Source organism: Suncus etruscus, chromosome 10, assembly GCF_024139225.1.
Source record: "Suncus etruscus isolate mSunEtr1 chromosome 10, mSunEtr1.pri.cur, whole genome shotgun sequence".
Classification (NCBI taxonomy): Eukaryota; Metazoa; Chordata; class Mammalia; order Eulipotyphla; family Soricidae; genus Suncus; species Suncus etruscus.
The window spans coordinates 96,460,162-96,480,305 of NC_064857.1; the positions used below are offsets into that span (position 1 = coordinate 96,460,162).

A 20,144-nucleotide genomic window follows, 5' to 3' on the forward strand; every position below is an offset into this window, starting at 1 on the left:
GAAGAAAAGAAAAGGGGCCAGAGTGAAGTACAATGGTAGGGCATTTGCCATGCATGCGGCTGATCCAGGATGGATTGGGTTTGATCTCTGTCATCCCATATGGTCCCCTGAGCCTACCAGGAACAGATTTATGAGTGCAAAGCCAGGAGTAATCCCTGAGTGCCCAGGGTATGACCTAAACACAAACAAACCAAAAAGAAAAGTTAGGAAAAACTTAAACAGTAAAAAACTAAAACAGTATTACCCAGGTTCTCCATGCAGTGAAAATTACCAGAAGCTACTGGTGCTTAAAAATGACAGGCATATACCAAATTGCACCTAATGATGAAAATCTTTATTCTGCATCAAGGTATCTGAAAATAAAGCTGCATTTGGGCACATTACAGATGAGAAATGATCCACAGATGTTGAATACAAAACTCAATAACAATTATTACTTAGCTACTTATTACCAGATACCCCAAATTACCAATGCTTAATTGAAAGTAAAGATTTGCTACACTAAAAGGCTAGAAGTGAAATGACAGAATTTAAACCAGCATAGATAAACGCAGCACCTATCTGTATATATTAAAACAAACCACCAAATATTGGGGAAAAAAATCAAATATTGAGGATGAGCTCTGGCCTTTAGGGCATCTAAGCTGAAATTCAACCAGAAAGCTAGACCAGGGTTTTTTTTAGCACTTCACGGTATGGAAGTAATTAATGTAAATGAATTCAATGACCACAAGGGCACTTGGAGCTAAAACTACAAAATAATTTTTTAGGAAAATGTTTCAAATTGCTTTTATGTCTAACATCTAGTCTGCATATAAATTCATCTTGAAATACAAATGAGGCAAATGATTTTTAAAGGGTTATTTATATACGCCCTTAACTTACAGTAATGGTAACCAAAAGCAACACAATTCAGAGAGCAGTGTGGCCTTGGCAACCACCTACACCCACATAATTGTACAAACCAGTCTTTGCCACTAAAGTAAGGAATGGGCAGATGAGGTCAAATGTTCTTTACCAGTCATTCAGATTAAGTTGCATAATTGTTGCCTTCTATTTCTACCATTTGACTTATCTTCAGACAACTTGTCACCGAGAAATACTGTTCTATTTATGTAATATTTTTAGGGTGACTTTCATTTTCCTTGAAATATGATTTAAATACCTTTGGGTAGTTTACTGTAAGCCTTAAACACAGTCACACCATCTGACCGCCCCATTGCTCTTCACAAAGCAGTTACTTTGGAGTCTATTCCGAGCACAGACCTACTGGTCTGCAGTGTATTGACAAATTGAGTGTCCAGTGAGACAAGCCAACACTTCCTTTCTGCAAAATCAGTTGAAACCCCAGGGACTGCATCCCTTCGCCAATATATTTCCTTTAGGTAGTGATAGTCAAAAGCAGAAAGTATGTTTGTAATCAACCACCGGATGAGTCTCCTGAAGCCATTTAATAACTAGCCATTCCAAACCACCTGGAACCACTTTGCTCTGTTAGTACCATCAAACACTTTCCCTGCCATAAACAAACAGACAGACAATAAAATGGTATCTCGGCTCTCCAAATATAGGCACTGCTCCATATATCACTGAACAATTACTGGGTTTTCGAACTAATTGCTATGTCAAAGCCTCAAAAAAAAAAAAAAAAAAAAACCAACCCTGAAATTAATTTTACAGCTTTACTGTCACCAGCCAGAAGTAAAATTCTTGTTATTTGCCTGTTAGCTGGTTCAATTTTATTTCTTTCAAAATAAGGAGGAAAAAAAAAAAACCAGTTGGACTTTTATCTTTATAAAGTATATAAAAATTTCAAAAAAGAAAACAATTTCGCTTTCATTGCATTACTGAATACCTGAGGTAGTTGAGTAAAAAATGCACGTTTAATACCCCTGCCGACACCATTCAGCACTTCCCTTAGGTTATTCATGTTAGTGTTAGATTAAAATAGTTTTTCCGTAATATTTAACACAAGTTCTACAATATCTCTGTTCTGATCCAATTATACTAATTGGACATAGGAGCAATCTTGTTTTTTTTTTATTTGATGAATTTAGTTAATGCACCATTAAGCCAGTTTATGGCATTAGGGATGAGTAGAAGAATGAGAATACTTGTTATACTGAGAATACAGCAAAAGGGAAGTGCAGAGCTTCTCTTTCCCTCCCCCCTCCCCTATTTTTTTTAAAGCTGGGTGTCAGACATTTCAGAGAGCATAAAGTATACATTCTCACAGAGACAGGAGTTTGAAAGTTGCCTGGTTCTCAGAAACAACTGGCTAGGTAAAACGTGTGCATGTGAATCTGGATAGAAGTTCAGCACCCATCTGTTGGTTAAGCAATCTGTCTTTGGTTTGGCATCTGCCTCTGTGGTGGGGTGTTTCCTGAGCCTTTACTTCCTTCTTGACTGAGGTGGTCCACTTTGCAGAGCTTTCTGCTGTTGATGTTGCTTTACCTGAGTCAGTATTTCCTGAATTTTTCTCTGGGCTACCTGCAAAAGGAAAAAAAAAGGGCTTTATAAGGGCAAGGTCTGTGGCTCCCATGGGAGAGGCCCAAGGCCTATCTCACACAGCCCCCACTTGGCCCCCAGCACTGAAGAACAGATAAGAAAGTAAAGCACTATCTTCTTAACAGTTTTGCACAGAAATAGATGCAAAGATCATAAATACACGCATTTAGTTTGCTGGTAGAATATATATATATATTTTTTAAATCTCTGAAATCACCATATAAGTGAAGAGTCAGCTCAGGGGCTCCAGCTCTCCACTTTGCACACCAGGTCCTGGGTTCCATTTCCAGAACCCTAGAGTGCATGGGGGTTGGGGAGGGGGGAGTGTTGCACATAGTGTTAAAGCACCAAACAACCTATATGGGGCAGAGGCACCTACAAATATTGCACAAAATAATTGCTTAATTTGAGAAGACCAAAAACCTATTTACTAATCACATTTGAGTAGACTTGCCTGGCAAGCATAAAAGTGACCAGTTATTTTGACAACCACTTGATCATTTTCATCAGGTGTCTGGTCACGAGGGACAACAACTTCCGCACTTGACAAATTCTGGAGCTCATTCACCTGAAAAGACAAACACACATCATGTTCAGGGTTGGGATTTTTTGGTTTTGTTTTGTTTCTGAAACTACCCTTTTTTTTTGGTTTTTGGGCCACACCTTGTGATGCTCAGGGGTTACTCCTGGCTATGCACTCAGAAATTGCTCCTGGCTTGGGGAACCATATGGGACTCAGGGGACTGAACTGTTCATCCTAGGTCAGCCGCGTGCAAGGCAAATGCTTTACCGCTGCACCACTGCTCTGGCCCCCAAAACTACTTTTTTTGTTTTGTTTTGTTTTGTTTTTGGGTCACACCCAGCAGCACTCAGGGGTTACATTTGGCTTTACATTCAGAAATTGCTCCTGGCAGGCTCAGGGGACCATATGGGATGCTGAGACTCGAAGCACTGTCCTTCTGCATGCAAGGCTAACACCTTACCTCCTGCTATCTGACTGGCTCAGAAACTACCATTTTTGAATGATATGTGTCAGACACTGAACTATGGCTTTATTCATTTCATTCAGTCCAATAATCTCTGTTATTAGTAATGCTATTGCAAAATTATTAAAAACTAAGTCTTGAGTAACCCCTGAGTGCTGCTAGTTGTGGCCCCAAAAGAAAAAGAAATGAACTTGCCCAAGTGTCTGCAAAACCAGTCAATCCCTGAAAGCCTTAGTTCCAAAGTGAATGTTTCTCACTACAAAACTTATAAGTATTAAAATAACTAACATTTGTTAAGGAGAAACTAGGAATTTCTCCTTCCTAGTACAAATAGACAAAAAGACTGTTTGGAACTGTGTATATAGCTCAGTGATAGGGCAGCTTGCCTTGCCTGTGAGGAGGCCAGACACTGCAGGTTATTAAGTGCTTGTGCAACAGAAATAAAGCTAGAGGCAAAACCGAAGATGCGAATGTCTTGTTATACGGGACAGTCCTGAGTGGGAAGAACTAGTCGGCTTTGCTTTTCTCAACTAGCCCAGATGGGGACTTGGAACTCCTAAATATCTTTCAGTGCATTCTTGTCATACCACTGCACAGGTTTTTCTTAAGTACTTGCCGTTTTGCCTCCTTTTCCAATAACTCTGCCAGCAGCAAAGGATGGCACTCGGATGTGAGCTTCAAGTTTCACCTCTTCTTTAGGACTAACGAAGTTTTCTTCTTTAATTTTTCCATAAATTCTTCCCTGAGCCTAGAGATGAGATTACATGAATATCTTTTATGTAGAAATCACAAAAGGTGGGTCCAGAGCAATTGTATGGCAGGTAGGATGTTTGCCTTGTACGTGGCTACCCATGTTTAATTCCCAGCACCCCATATGGTCCCCCAAGGATCACCAGGAGTGAATCCCAAGTGCAGAGCCAGGAGTAACCCCTGAGCATTGCAGGGTGTGGCTCAGAAACCAAAAAGAAAATACAAAGGTTAACTTAAAGCAGTGGTTCTCAAAAGGTGGGGCTGACCGGGGGGGGGGGGGGGGGGGGGGGCTCGAGGATCTGTAAAGAGCCCGGAGTAACCCAGTGCTTCTCAAATATTGGGATGCGCCCGCCAGGGGGGTCGTGTTTGACCTCGAAAACACTGTCATAACAAGCTGATCCCTGTGTTTATGTCTCTGGAGCTGAGAGTTGCTGTGTCCTGCTTCAAACCCCGCTTCGAAAAGCTATGCATTGCAAAGCGTGCTCATTGTAGCCATTAATCCAGACATCACCTCTGATTACAAAATCAGCTCAAATTATTTTATGTATTTTTGTTTTGCAGGTTAAAGTTTTTTTTTTTAATAAAGATACTATTTACGGGGCCGGAGAGATAGCATGGAGGTAAGGCGTTTGCCTTTCATGCAGGAGGTCATCAGTTCGAATCCCTGTGTCCCATATGGTTCCCTGTGCCTGCCAGGAGCAATTTCTGAGCCTGGAGCCAGGAATAACCCCTGAGCACTGCCGGGTGTGACCCAAAAACCAAAAAAAAAAAAAAAAAAAAAAAAGATACTATTTACAGTCGTGCAGGGGAGGGGAGGTGCGAAAAATGTTTTTTTCCTAGGGGGCATGACAGAAAATAATTGAGAAGCACTGACTTAAAGAGATGGTCCAAATTAACTAGAATGGCCTGTATTTAGTATATTGTTGAAGATCACACATACCAAGAACTTACAGAGCAGGGTCAGAATGATAGTACAGTGGTTAGCACTCTTGCCTTGCTCATGGTCAAACTGGATTCAATCCCTGAAATTCCATTCAGCAAACCAGGAGATTTGTGAAATTGGTGGTGGGAATCTTGCACTGGTGAAGGGGGTGTTCTTTACATGACTGTAGTCATACAACTACAATCATATTTGTAATCACGGTGTTTAAATAAAGATAATTTAACAATAAAAAAAACTGGCCTATCAAGACACTTTGACTGAGAGGAAGCGGAGAGGAGCCTGAAGGACAGGGACATCCAGACGCTTCAGCTCTGGGGAGTCAGGGAGGCAGTGATAACCCTAGTGGGAGATACGATTTCTATAGAAATCTGCTTCCTTTCAGCTATGTGGATTTTACTGATTAGTTAATAAGGCCATAAAATCTATACATCTGATATTTAGTCAACTAGTCTGGTCCTTGCGACAAAGGAGAGTCTTGAGCCAGAAAGCCCACAAGCCATCACATGAGGCTCAATTTACTATTCCTGGGAGTGACACCCAGCCTTCAAGCACTTCTGGAAAGGTCTTCAGGAAGGCTCTGAGCACAAGTTGTGGGCCAAAATCATAAATAAAATAAATAACTTAAAACAGAAAAAGAGCGGGGCCGGAGAGATAGCATGGAGGATAAGGCGTTTGCCTTGCATGAAGAAGGTTGGTAGTTTGAACCCCGGCATCCCATATGGTCCCCTGAGCCTGCCAGGAGCAATTTCTGAGCATAGAGCCAGGAGTAACCCCTGAACACTGCCAGGTGTGACCCCTCCCCCCCAAAAAAAAAATGCTGGGAGAGGAGGAATAAACACTGCATGTGGACAGCAGAGAATTCCATTTGTGTAAAGCAGGTAATGGAAATCTGGAGAAGGAGGCACTAACATTCCCTGCCTCTGTTCACAAGTGCACACCTGAAAGTACATACCTTAAACTGAGCCTCTGGAGGCCCAGTAATGATCACCATCCTCACTTTAGCATCAGGAGCCTCAGCTGGAGCGATCTAGAACAAACACATCACAGGTTAACTACCTCCATGCTGCTGACTGATGGAAACCTGGTACAAACCTGCAACCCACTGAAATGCAAAACAAAGGCCTTTTTGGAAGTTGTGCAAAGGAAATAATCAATGGAAATCCACTCAGTATGACTCCTTCCATATACAATGTGAGCAACATTGAGTTTAGGTGCCATCATGGTATTCCAAAGGAGGAGCAACTCTGCCGGATGGAGAAGGAAACTGCAGGCTGAAGACACTGAGTTACAGGGCCCATGAGACAGCACCAACCGCAGGAGGGAGCTCTGCATTCTTTTTTTTTTTTTTTTTTTTTTTTTTTGGGCCACACCCGGCAGTGCTCAGGGTTATTCCTGGCTGTCTGCTCAGAAACAGCTCCTGGCAGGCACAAGGGACCATATGGGACACCGGGATTCGAACCAACCTCCTTTGGTCCTGAATCGGCTGCTTGCAAGGCAAACGCCGCTGTGCTATCTCTCCGGGCCCGAGCCCTGCATTCTTATGATGACAAAAAGGTGCTCCTTTGCCCACCTATAGCAGAGCCCCTTCCTCTTGTGTAACAAACTCCAGGAAGTTTTGACTCTGAGTTTTGAGACTTCAACCTTCTGTAACTGCCTCTAACGGGATTTAAGAGCCACTCTGTGCTGAGTTCACAGTTGTAGGCATATTAATAAACTAATGCTAAATATACACATTGGAGCAACGCGTTTTGTTTTATTCCTGGCTCTGTGCTCAGGGTTCACTTACTGCAAGTGCCTACCCACTGTACTATATTTCTCCAGCCCAGGACTAACATGACTTGAAGTAACATTCATTTAGCAGAAGAAAAGTAAACAGCCCTTTATATTTTTGTATAATACATTAAATCACAAAAAATTCCAGGTGGGGGGAATGCTGGACAGAACTATAGTAGGAAAAAAACCCAACATTCTATCAGAATTGTAGTAAGGATTTGAAACATGACTGGCACAAGTTATTTAAAAAAAAAAAAAAAAGAGGGCCCGGAGAGATAGCACAGCGGCGTTTGCCTTGCAAGCAGCCGATCCAGGACCAAAGGTGGTTGGTTCGAATCCCGGTGTCCCATATGGTCCCCGGTGCCTGCCAGGAGCTATTTCTGAGCAGACAGCCAGGAATAACTCCTGAGCATCGCCGGGTGTGGACCAAAAACCAAAAACCAAAAAAAAAAAAAAAAAAAGAAATCTCAGGGCCGAAGGATAGTACAGTGGGTAGGGTATGTGCCTTGCACACCCTGAGCACCACCCTGATTACCACCAGGTGTGGCAAAACAACACAAATAAATGGGTTCTTATTAAAACAAAACAAAAAGAACCAAACAATCTAGGCTGGGAAGAGCTCCAAGGAAGGGCCAGGAGGCTCCAGCAAACACATGATCCCGAGTACACAGCACAGCACCACTGGCTATGGCCCCAAATCTAAGCCAAAGCAGCAACAACAGGCACAACACAAACCTGGAATCTCATCATGCTACAATCACTGTCATTTAGCTTCCTAAATTAATAAATAGGGGCTGCAGATAGCACAGCTGTAAGTGTTAATCTTGCACACAGCCAACACAGTACAGACCCTGGTTCTAAATCCCGGCATCCCATATAGTCCCCCGAGCCTGCCAGGAGCAACTTCTGAGTGCAAAGTCAGGAGTAACTCTTTTTTTTTTTTAGTTTTTGGGTCACACCCAGCGGTGCTCAGGGGTTACTCCTGGCTGTCTGCTCAGAAATAGCTCCTGGCAGGCACGGGGGACCATATGGGTGACCAGGATTCAAACCAACCACCTTTGATCCTGGATCGGCTGCTTGCAAGGCAAACGCCTCTGTGCTATCTCTCCGGGCCCTGAGCACCACCGAGTATGACCCCAAAACCAAAAACCAAAATAACTAACTAACTAACTAACTAAATAAATAAATAAAATAAGTGAGAATGCTCTTATGTTCAATAGTTATATTTTCTTCCTCCTTTATTTTTGGGCCACACCTGGCGGTGCACAGGAGTTACTCCTAGCTCTGTGCTCAGAAATCGCTCCTGGCAGGCTCAGGGGACCATATGGGATGCCAGGGATTGAAGCCGGGTCCATCCTGGGTGCAAGGCAAACACCTGACCACTATGGTATCACTCCAGGTCCTTTCTTCCTCCTTTCAAGTTAACCTTTTTTTTTTTTTGGTCTTTGATCACGTCCAGCAGCACTCAGGGGTTACTTCTGGCTCTATACTCAGAAATCACCCCTGGCAGGCACAGGGGACCATATGGGATGCCGGGTGGGATTTGAACCACCATCCTGCATGAAAGGCAAATGCCTTACCTCAATGCTATCTCTCCGGACCCTAAAGTTAACATTCTTATCACCAGTACCATTCCTATTTGATGTTGGGTGGTGACTACTTTTTATTTTGTTTTGTTTGGTGGGGGGCACACCCGGTGATGCTCAGGGCTTACTCCTGGCTATGCGCTAAGAAATCGCTCCTGGGGGGCCGGGCGGTGGCGCTAAAGGTAAGGTGCCTGCCTTGCCTGCGCTAGCCTTGGACGGACCGCAGTTCGATCCCCCGGTGTCCCATATGGTCCCCCAAGCCAGGAGCAACTTCTGAGCACATAGCCAGGAGTAACCCCTGAGCGTGTGGCCCAAAAACCAAAAAAAAAAAAAAAGAAATCGCTCCTGGGTCAGCCATGGACCCTACCGCTGCATTATTGCTCCAGCCCCTGATAATTACTTTTGAGTTCATAAAACAAGCTTCCTTCTGGTCCAAGTTCTTAGAATAATGGAAAAAAATTAACATTTACCTCTGGAAGGCCAGAGGAAAGATTGTACAGGGTGTCTAATGTGGTTGGCTTGCATATAGCCGACTCCAGTTCAAATTCTAGCATCAGAGCACAGCCTAGTATAGTCCTGGTCCCTCCAAAAACATTAAAAAGGACCTTCAGGAATAGTGTGGTTTGAATCCCAGCATCCCATATGGTCCCCCGAGCCTCCCAGGGGCGATTTCTAAGCGTAGAGCCAGGAGGAACCCTGAGTGCTGTTGAGTGTGACCCGAAAACAAAACAAAACAAACATACAAAAAAAGGACCTTAGAGGAGGATGGCCACCAGCCATTTGAGAAAGACAGTGCTAAAAAGAACTTTCTCATAGACTATATCTGCAGGATAAACTAGAAACAAGCTAAATGTGTGTATCAGGATTTGTGTGGGTTTTTTGTTTTATTTTGTTTTGTTTCCCCCATACCCAGTAGTGCTAAGGATTTATTTCTGGTCTGCACTCAGGGATCACTCCTGGTGGGCTCAGGAGCCACATGTGGTACCAGGGATTTAACCCCATAGGCTGCTACAAGGCAAGTGCCTTATCTACTATACTATTGTTCCAGTTCCATGAATTTTCTCAGTAAGTGAACAGAAATAATGACCGTCTGATGATCATTAAATATACCTATTAAGTTTACATACAAGGAGGTTTACATTTATTTGACTCAGCCCAACTACTATACACACTGCCAAATCTTTCATTATCACTCATGTTTCAGAATTTGGAAGAACAAAAACGTTTTTCTACCTCAATTATAAACCTCTATGAAAAACAGAAATGATAAGCGTCAAACATAATGTTTTTAAATGAAGGAAGATAGGTTTATTTTGGGGGGGGGGGGTGTGTCAGGAACCATACCCGATGGCACTCAGGTTATTCCTCCTCAGAAATCACTCCTGGCAGGCTCAGAGAACCATATGGGATGCCAGAGATCAAATCCTGTTCAGTTGTGTGCAAGGCAAACGCCCTACCACTGTAATATTGCTCTAGCCTCCAGAAAGAGAAGTGTGTGTGTTTTTGTTTTTGTTTTGTTCTTTTGAGCCACACCCAGCAGCGCTCAGGGGATACTCCTGGCTTTGCATTCAGAAATCGCACCTGGCAGGCTCGGGGGACCACATGGGATGCTGGGAATCAAACCAGGATCCATCTGGGGTTGGACAAGTGCAAGGCAAACAAGCTACCACTGTGCTATCACTCCAGCCCCAGCAAGAGAGGTTTTTTGTTTTTGTTTTGATGCCCAGGGGTATGAACTCAGAAATCACTCCTGGCTCAGGACCATACCAGGTCTGTCCTGGGTCAGCTGTGTACAAGGCAAATGCCCTATAGCTGTGCTATTGATCTGGCCCCCAGCAAGAGAGTTTTAATGAATGAAACCAGAGGTCTGAAGCCCAGGCTCCAGCATGTAAAATATGCACTCTAACCCTTGGAGCTATTTATTTCCCTAGTCTTTGTATTATATTCTTTAAAATCTTTAAAATCTTTAAAATCTTTAAAATCTTGGTCATGAGAGAAATTGAATCCCAGATCTCACATGTATTTGACAAGTACTCAACTACTAAGTTGTATACCCCTGACCCTATACCAGTCTTTAAAGGGGAAGCATTCATTCACAAAGCTTATATAAGCAAACCTCCAATAGAATATATTACTGAGTACACTAGTTCCCATCTTTGTCAACTAACATTTCTTAACCAGCCCCCACTCCACACCCACAGACCATATTACATTGTTTCTCAGGGCTGGAGCAGATAGTACAGCGGGTAGGTCGTTTGTCTTGCACATTGCCAATCCCTGGCATCCTAAATGGTCCCCTGAGCATTGCCAGGAGTGATTCCAGAGGGCCAGGATTGTTTCTCAGTTCATCAAAATGTATCTTTAAAACCAGTTGCTCCTGGATGTGACCTTTCCCTACAGAATGATGATGGCTGGTGGCCCACCTAGGGACAGTCCCTGCAGCCTTTTCTGTTGCCTGACTATGGAGGCAGTTGTGAATAACAGAAAGTAAAAGAAACATGCTATTGCAGTCAACCAAAATCTTCTCTAAAAAGAATTCTGCCTTTTTGTGGGGCTGCACCTGGCAGTGCTCAGAGTTTACTTCTGACTGCACTCAGGAATCATTTCTTGCAGGCTCAGGGATGGGGACCATATGGGATGTCAGGGATCTAACGTGCGAAGGTCACATGCAAGGCAAACGCCCTACCCGCTATGCTATCGCTCCAGCTCTAGAATTCTGGTAGATTTCTGTCCTCTTTTCCTATGGGCTAGAGCCAGATTTGTAAGAGCAGTGAGTGGTGTCAGCGGGGACCCCAGCTTGTGGGTACTATCAACCAGGAGCACCAAGTTCAAGGATCTGGTGGTGTGGATGCGTCCCACCAATATGGACCACTAAACCTGTGTAACCTTTTCTGGAGGAAAAAACTGGAACTGATCTCATGTAAGCAAGTATCGAGGCTCACATTCTTCTCCAAATCCAGTTGGAATTATCAAGTGGCAGGGAAGCTCACTTCTTGTAGCTTGAAGGAAAGGCTCTGAAGAACCATACCTTAATGGAAGCTCCAGCGAAGCGGGAGAGTTGCTTGATATGCTGGCCCTGCTTGCCTATGATGGCGCCAACGGACAGGGCTGGAATAAACAGATGAACCGTTTCCGTTTCGGATTGCTGGTGGAAAAGAAACAGACAGACCTACTTATTTCATATAAATCCTGTTTTGATTAGCGTTGACATTGGGATGGGTCATTCTCATAGAGGAGGGATACTAGAATCGTTTAGCAAAAAACCACCACAGTAAGGTGATGTGGATTATTACCTGACAGACTGGAATCATGTGCATTTAAGGAGATCACTTTTCGTGGGCCAGAGAGAGTGCTCAAAGGGCCATGCACATGCTTGGCTTGTAGGGGATTGGGCCTGATCCTCAACACCACCTGGTCCCCCAAACAGAGTCAGGATTATGCCCCTCCCGTATCAGCTGTGTGTTGTCCCCCAAGTAAACAAAGACAAAAACACCTAAAAACTGTTTCCCACACCTTACACAATTTTCTTAAACCTTAGAATATAATCAAAATGTAGATATAGGACCGGAGCAATATCTTTTGCCTTGCACTCGGCTGACTCATGATGAATCAGTTTGATTCCCAGCATCCCAAATGGTCCCCCAAGCCAGGAGCGATTTCTGGGCCAGGAGTAACTCCTGAGCATCACTGGGTGTGGTCCAAACCCCCTTCCCCCAAAAAGTGTAGATTTAAAAGACATTAAGAAGGGAGATGGGGTGGGGGTGGAGAGATAGTATGAAGGTAAGGCGTTTGCCTTGCAAGGAGAAGGTCGGTGGTTCAAATCCCAGCATCCCATATGGTCCCCCGGGGCCTGCCAGGAGCGATTTCTGAGCATAGAGACAGGAGTAACCCCTGAGCGCTGCTGGGTGTGACCCAAAAATCCCCCAAAAAGAGAGAGGAATAAAATTCTGTTAACTATTAATATATCCCTTATTCTATCCTAGGTAGATTCTTGACAAAGAGAAATTCTAAGTTACATATCAACCAAAACAGCCTTCAAGACACCAACTTTGCACCTTATCTACTTGCTCCTTGAACAAACACAGTGAACTACTCTTAAGATGGGGCCACAGAGATAGCATAGCGGTAAGACTTTGCCGTACACGAGATTCTTGGCATCCCATATGGTTCCCTGATCCTGCCAGGAGGGATTTCTTTTCTCTCTTCGTTTTTTGTTTTTGTTTGTTTGTGGGGCCACACCGGTGACTTAGAAATAGCTTAGAAGTCGGGGCCGGAGAGATAGCATGGAGGTAAGGCGTTTGCCTTTCATGCAGGAGGTCATCGGTTCGAATCCCGGCGCCCCATATGGTCCCCTGTGCCTGCCAGGAGCAATTTCTGAGCCTGGAGCCAGGAATAACCCCTGAGCACTGCCAGGTGTGACCCAAAAACCAAAAAAAAAAAAAAAAAAGAAATAGCTTAGAAGTCACTCCTGGCTTGGGGGACCATATGAGACACCGGGGAATCGAACCATAGTCTATCCTAGGTTAGTGCATACAAGGCAAACGCCCTACTGCTTGCTCCACCAGGAACAATTTTCTGAGTTGCGCTGCTGGGTTTGCCCCCCCCAAAAGAAAAAGCCCTAAGATACATTGCCATATTCTTTTTTTTTTTTTGGTTTTTGGGTCATAACCAGCAGCGGTCAGGGGTTACTCTGGCTCTATGCTCAGAAATCGCTCCTGGCAGGCTCTGGGGACTATATGGGATGCCGGGATTCGAACCACTGACCTTCTGCATGCAAGGCAAATGCCCTATCTCCATACTATCTCTCCGGCCCGCCATATCATTCTTTATTGCTTCCATCTCCCTCTTCCCTATGTACTTTACACATAGGAAAACTGGAATTTCAATTGTTAGAGGCTGCACTCTGCTGTACTGGGAATTGAATTTGGAGTTTCTATAATGCAAAGTGTGCACTTGGGCCATTGAAATATCTTCCTGGCCTCCAAATTAGGAAACATTTTAAAGAATAACTCCTTAGTTAGGAGAGATAGTGTAGCAGGTGAGGCACTTGCCATGTGGGTGGGACTCAGTTTTCACCCCGGCATTCAGTAAAGTCTCCTGAGCACCCCATGACCATCACTGATTATAGCCCAAAACAAAAACAGACTGAAGGGATCTAAGCAATAGCAGTGGATATGGCATTTGTTTTGCGCACAGTCTATCAGGTTTGATCCTCAGCATCCCATATGGTCCCCTGAGCCTGCCAGGTGTGGCCCAGAACAAAAATCCAAACCAAGCAAAAAGAATAACAAAAATCCACATGAAAACATGAGTCCTTAAAACAGGACAGGCAAAGACATTCCACTAGGAAATGTGGATTGATAATATAAACCGTATTTTTTGCTCTATAAAAATGTACTTGACCATAAGACACACATAGTTTTTAGACAAGGAATACAAGAAAAACAATATTCTAAAACAAATGATGCAATGTGAGACGGCTGGAAACAACCAGCCTGTGAGGCCTAAGTATATTTACAATATATGGGTCCACAGCTGGTGAAACACATTTACCTAATTTTTTTACATCAGCAAATAAAACAAAAAAATAATTTTAGGGGCTGGAGAGATAACACAGCGGTAAGGCATTTGCCTTGCATGCGGAAGGTCGCTGGTTCAAATCCTGGCATCCCATATGGTCTCCCGAGCCTGCTGGGAGTGATTTCTGATTGCAGAGCCAGAATAACCCCTGAGCACTGCCGAGTGTGACCCAAAAAAAAACAAAAAAAAATTTTTTTAAATACTTTTTTGTTAATATATATATATATGTATATATTAATAAACCAAAAGTCACAGCAGTGATTAAATAGTTTTAAACAAAAGCTCTATATGAGACAGTGAAAGTGCGTTAACCTGGGGCCGGCGAGGTGGCGCTAGAGGTAAGGTGTCTGCCTTGCAAGCGCTAGCCAAGGAAGGATCTCGAGGTTCGATCCCCTGGCATCCCATATGGTCCCCCCAAGCCAGGGGCAATTTCTGAGCGCTTAGCCAGGAGTAACCCCTGAGCATCAAATGGGTGTGGCCCGAAAAAAAAAAAAAAAGATATGTTCCTAAAGGATCTTGGGATCTTCCTGGGAAGTTAAAATTAAAATTCAGGTTCAGGATGACAACTCTGATAGAAGAGAAGTACATAGAAATCTCTAAGGTCAGATTTTAGGTTTCTTGTTTGATGCACTGTACATCACCATGGTCTTTCTACCTCACAGCTGATGCAACTGTTGTAAACTCACAATACTTCAAGCCCTTCTAAAAGCACTGGTAGAACCTTACAAGAGAAGAAACGACTGATTCCATTAATAAATAGGGGTAAACAGAGGAACACAAACTTCCTCAAAGAAGGCATACAAGTGACTTGAAGGGTCTATGAAAACTTTATCTGCATCACTTATCAGGGAAATGGAGATCAAGAGAAGAAAGAGACATTTCATACCACAGAGACTGGCACACATCACAAAGAACAAAAGCAATCAGTGCTGGCACAGATGTGTGGAGAAAGATAACCTCATGCACTATTAAGTGGGAATGCTGGGCCGGAGAGATAGCATGGAGGTAAGGCGTTTGCCTTTCATGCAGAAGGACGGTGTTTCGAATCCCGGTATCCCATATGGTCCCCTGTGCCTACAAGGGGCAATTTCTGAGCATAGAACCAGGAGTAATCCCTCAGGCACTGCCAGGTGTGACCCAAAAACAAAAACAAAACAAAACAAAAAAGTGGGAATGCTTGGCTGATCCAGCCTTTTTGGGAGACAATAAAAGACATTAACTAGGAACTAAGCTTCTATATATTCCAAAAACTCCACTTCTTGGCATCTACCCCAAGAGCCCAAGAAAGGGCATCTAAACTCCTTATGTTCACTGCAGCACTGTTCACAATGGCTAAAACCTGGGAAGAACTCGAGTGCACCCAAACAGATGACTGGATAAAGAAACAATGGTATCCAGACAAAGTGGAATACTTGGCTAAAAGAAAAGGTGAAGTCCATGCAGTTCCAATGTGGGTAAATCTAGAGGGCATTATGCTGAGTGAAATGAGTCAGAGGGAGGACAGACACAGAATGATCTCACTCATATGCAGGAGAAAAAGAAATATTAGGCAACAGAAAAAGCCATTAGCCATAGAAACTAGTCTTCAGCAAGGTGTTTGCTGCAAGAGGCAAGTGTGATGGGGATGGACACTGAGACAGTGGTGGAGGGAAGTAGACACTTTGGAGGTTGGAATGTTTTATGCATGAAATCTTGCCATTAACAGTTTTGCAAATACTATAGTTTAAAACTGAAAAAAATGTTTGGAAAGAAAAAAAAGGAAAAGAATGAACGGACCTGAAACTGGAACAGTTTTCCCACTATGAGATTTTTTTTTTTTTTTTTTTTTTTTTGGTTTTTGGGCCACACCCAGTAACGCTCAGGGGTTACTCCTGGCTATGTGCTCAGAAGTTGCTCCTGGCTTGGGGGACCATATGGAACACCGGGGGATCGAACCACGGTCCATCCAAGGCTAGCGCAGGCAAGGCAGGCACCTTACCTTTAGCGCCACCGCCCGGCCCCCCACTATGAGATTTTAAAAAGCAACAAACCACAACAAAATTTTCAGCAACACCCTACCCCAGGGCATCCCTATTACTTCACTCTGGTTGATGACTACATGGCTGTGTGTGTGTGTGTGTGTGTGTGTGTGTGTGTGTACCCGTTTGATGCTCAGGGGTTACTCTTGCCTAAGTGCTCAGAAATCGTCCCTGGGTTGGGGGGACCATATGGGACACCAGGGGATCGAACCGCAGTCCTTCCTTGGTTAGCGCTTGCAAGGCAGACACCTTACCTCTAGCGCCACCTCGCTGGCCCCATCGTCACATCTTTAAACATAATCTACAGATTATGCATCAGAGCATAAAATGTGGCTGATACACCCAGAGCCTCAAACTGAATAACTTTATCTTATGGACAATAAATGAATTAAGGAAAAAATAATTTTTCTCAAACCGGGCATTTTGGGTCAAGATAGTCCAAAGCATCACCAGGAGTGATTCCTGAGCACGGCTGGTATTGCTCCCAAACCAAAAACTAAAATGTTAAAACCTTGGATATTCACTTAAAAAAAAAAGGGGGGGGGCAATATATAATTCTAAAATCCAGTCTCCTAAAAAGAAATTCAAAATCTGGTCTTCTAATTCCCTTACCATAACCCCCACCACGTGGCCTCATATTCCTATAAGAGTTCTTAACTACATAAGGGGCTGGACTGATAGTAGACAGTAGGGAGGGCATTTGCCTTGCACAGCCCAACCTGGTTTTTATCCCCTGCATCCCATATGGTCTGCAGGAAAAATGTCTCAGCACAGAGCCAGGAGTAAATCCGAAGCATCATAGAGTATGACCCCTAAACAAAACGAAACAAAAATTACTACCTGAATTTCAATTCAAAGAACTATTTAGGAAGAAAAAATTTAAATACACCTTCCCTACTAATGATGATATTGTGATGACTAGGGGTATTATGGACACTCTTGGTTGCAGCACAACAAATAAATAAGAGCCAGAAATTGTTTGTGGTACCAGGATCCTGGGCTACCAGAAACCAACAGTAACATTGGCAGGACAATTACTTTTCATGTGGCAACACTGGGAATCAAAGCGAGGACCTTATGTTTGCAAGGCAGAAACTTTAGCACTGAGCCTCTTCCATACCTCTTTAGGAAATGTTACAGAAAATTGCTAAAGAACTTTTGGAGTTAAAGGAGTTCATATAGTAGAGTACATGCCGAGTGTGCAAAAGTGTGCATGTAGCCCTGAGTTTGATCTCTATCACATGCTTACCAACCCCTAATACATTACCAGGTGTATTTCCCAGAAGAAAAACTTGAACTCTGTTTTCATTGAATTTTAATGCCAATAGACATCATATATTCTTTATAGATTACTTATTTCTTGGCATTTGCTAATATGATGTACATTGCAAATATTTTGTAGGTGGAAAGAGGTTGGGCCACACCGACCTATGCTCTGGAATCACTCCTGATAGTTTCGGGAGATCATGAGCAGTGCCAGAGACACACAGTGTACAAGTCAAGGCTCAACCCTGTATTATCTCTCCAGCCCTCTATTGCCATTCTTCTTTTGGGCCACACCTGCTGATGCTCAGGAGTTGCTCCTGGCTTGGAGGACCATATGGGATGCCTGTGATTGAATCAAGGTCTGTCCTAAATCAAATGTGTGAAAGGCAAACTAATGCGCTATAGCTCCGACCCAGTATCACAATTCTTTTTTTTTTTTTCTTTTGGGGGGGTGGTGGTTGGTTTTTGGGTCACACCCGGCAGCGCTCAGGGGTTACTATTGGCTCTACACTCAGAAATCGCACCTGACAGGCTCAGGGGACCATATGGGATACTGACATTCGAACCCCTGTCCTTCCACATGCAAGGCAAACACCCTACCTCCATGCTATCTCTCCAGCCCCAACTATCACAATTCTTTTTTTTTTTTTGTTTTTGGGTCACACCCAGCAGTGCTCAGGGGTAACTCCTGGCTCTATGCTCAGAAACCGCCCCTGGCAGGCACAGGGGACCATATGGGATGCCGGGATTCGAACCGATGACCTTCTGCATGAAAGGTAAACGCCTTACCTCCATGGTATCTCTCCGGCCCTCGCAATTCTTAACAAAATAAATGCATGATGACCTTAAACTCTACTCAATGTTAATGTTTTGTCATTCTGGCTCTCATATAAAAATTGATGTCAATCTTTGCCAAGTTCAAGAAAATAAAGAATCTGCATTTAAAAAAATGTAATGTAGGGGCTAAAAGAGTAATACAGAGAATATGACATTCACCTTTAAAGAAAACAAAACAAAAACAACATCCAACAATAAAAATGTAATGAAATTCATTCAGATTCGTCTCATTCTGTTACACCATGACTGTGATTTGTTTTCTGGATGACGTCCAGAAAGATTTTACACTGCTTACAAAATACACATGATCCAGAAATATAAAACAAAGGAGGTGAAGAAATAAGAGCAGAGGGACATGAATAGTCAAATGAGAAAATGAAGCCAAAAATGCTGGGCTGGAGAGATAACACAGTGGTAGGGCATTTGCCTTGCATGTAGCTGAACCAGGATGGACAGTGGTTCGAATCCCAGCATTCCATATGGTCCCCGGAGTCTGCCAGGGCAACTTCTGAGTGCTGCCAGGTGTGACCCAAAATACCCCAACCAAAAAAAATGCTGCTATTACACAAATTTGGTACTGTTTCGTAGTGTATTAAAAATAAATAAAAATTAGCTGCCATGATTTATTAGGTCTGTGAAAGAAAAAAAGATCACGTGCTAAATAAAAACTACTTCCCCCAGATGGGGTTTGGGGAGCAACTTCTCAAGGCACAGTCCTCAGAGCACAGCACTAGGTGCAGGGCCTAAGGACAGTCTGGGAGACCCCGCAGATGGCCACTAGGGGAGAAGAAACCATATGCTGAAGTCAAAGCTGAGTGAAAACAAATTCCTACTCACAGGTGATGAAAGATTTTCAATAATCTTGATGGGAAGTGAGTAGAAATAGCAAGAATACATTTAAATTGGGTGAGAAAGGAATGGTAGTTATTAAAGAGGGCCAAAACAAATCACAGAAAGAAGGGGCCAGCACATAACGGCTCAGTGTGAGTGCAGAAACTCAATCTGTGCTCAGTGAAAACAAGGTGAAAACAGAAGAAACAGAATGTTCCAGGAGGAAGAGCAGGGTCTGGAGGGCATTTAGTGAAGTACTGAGGCAACGCCCAATTCCCACACAAACAGGCAGTGAGGTCTCCTGGCTTGGCACCTCTGTAAAAAGTTGACTCATCAGATGCTTGGAGCTCAGTGAAGACATTTTTGAACATCTTCCAATGCCCTTTGCTCCACTTCTCAATGTACGATGCATTTTTAGGATCAGAAAACTTTCAATGAAGTTTTCTTCTGAAAATGTTACGGAGCCCAACCTGTCCTTTACCTGCTAATTAAAAAAGGCCTGGAATGTGGCTCAGGCATAGAGTTCACACCATGCATGTGCACCACTGGGAGGTTGGGTAGGGAGAGAATCTGGCTCTCTGGTACACAGTGTGTGTGTGTGTGTGTGTGTGTGTGTGTGTGTGTGTGTGTGTGTGTGTGTGTGTGTGTGTGTGTGTGTGTGTGTGTGTGTGTGTGTGGAGAGAATCTGGCTCTCTGGTACACAGTGTGTGTGTGTGTGTGTGTGTGTGTGTGTGTGTGTGTGTGTGTGTGTGTGTGTGTGGAGAGAATCTGGCTCTCTGGTACACAGTGTGTGTGTGTGTGTGTTGGGGGTGTGTCACACCCGGCAGCGCTCAGGGGTTCCTCCTGGCTCTATGCTCTGAAATTGCTCCTGGCAGGCTCGGGGGACTGACCACATGGGATGCCGGGATATGAACCACTGTCCTGCATGCAAGGCAACTGCCCTACCTCCATGTTATCTCTCTGGCCCTGGTACAAATTTTTTTAAAATTGTGGTCGAACTGAATTACAATTCTTTCACAGTAATAGTTGAGGCACATAGTGACAATGAATGGCAACACCACCAGTG

At 43.7% G+C, this 20,144-nt stretch overlaps 1 protein-coding gene across 2 annotated transcripts in view; it reads right to left on the minus strand.

Moving 5' to 3' along the window:
• Positions 1–2,391: 2,391 nt before the first annotated feature.
• The window catches only part of IGF2BP3 (insulin like growth factor 2 mRNA binding protein 3), a 130,974-nt gene continuing 113,221 nt past the window's right edge, over positions 2,392–20,144 (minus strand). For both annotated transcript variants that reach the window (XM_049781453.1, XM_049781452.1), the window contains 5 exons: positions 11,575–11,691; positions 6,140–6,214; positions 4,111–4,242; positions 2,963–3,076; positions 2,392–2,490 (listed from right to left, as the gene is read on the minus strand). In XM_049781453.1, the coding sequence (XP_049637410.1) occupies positions 2,392–2,490; positions 2,963–3,076; positions 4,111–4,242; positions 6,140–6,214; positions 11,575–11,691 (537 nt within the window). The remainder of the gene's footprint in view (positions 2,491–2,962; positions 3,077–4,110; positions 4,243–6,139; positions 6,215–11,574; positions 11,692–20,144) is intronic.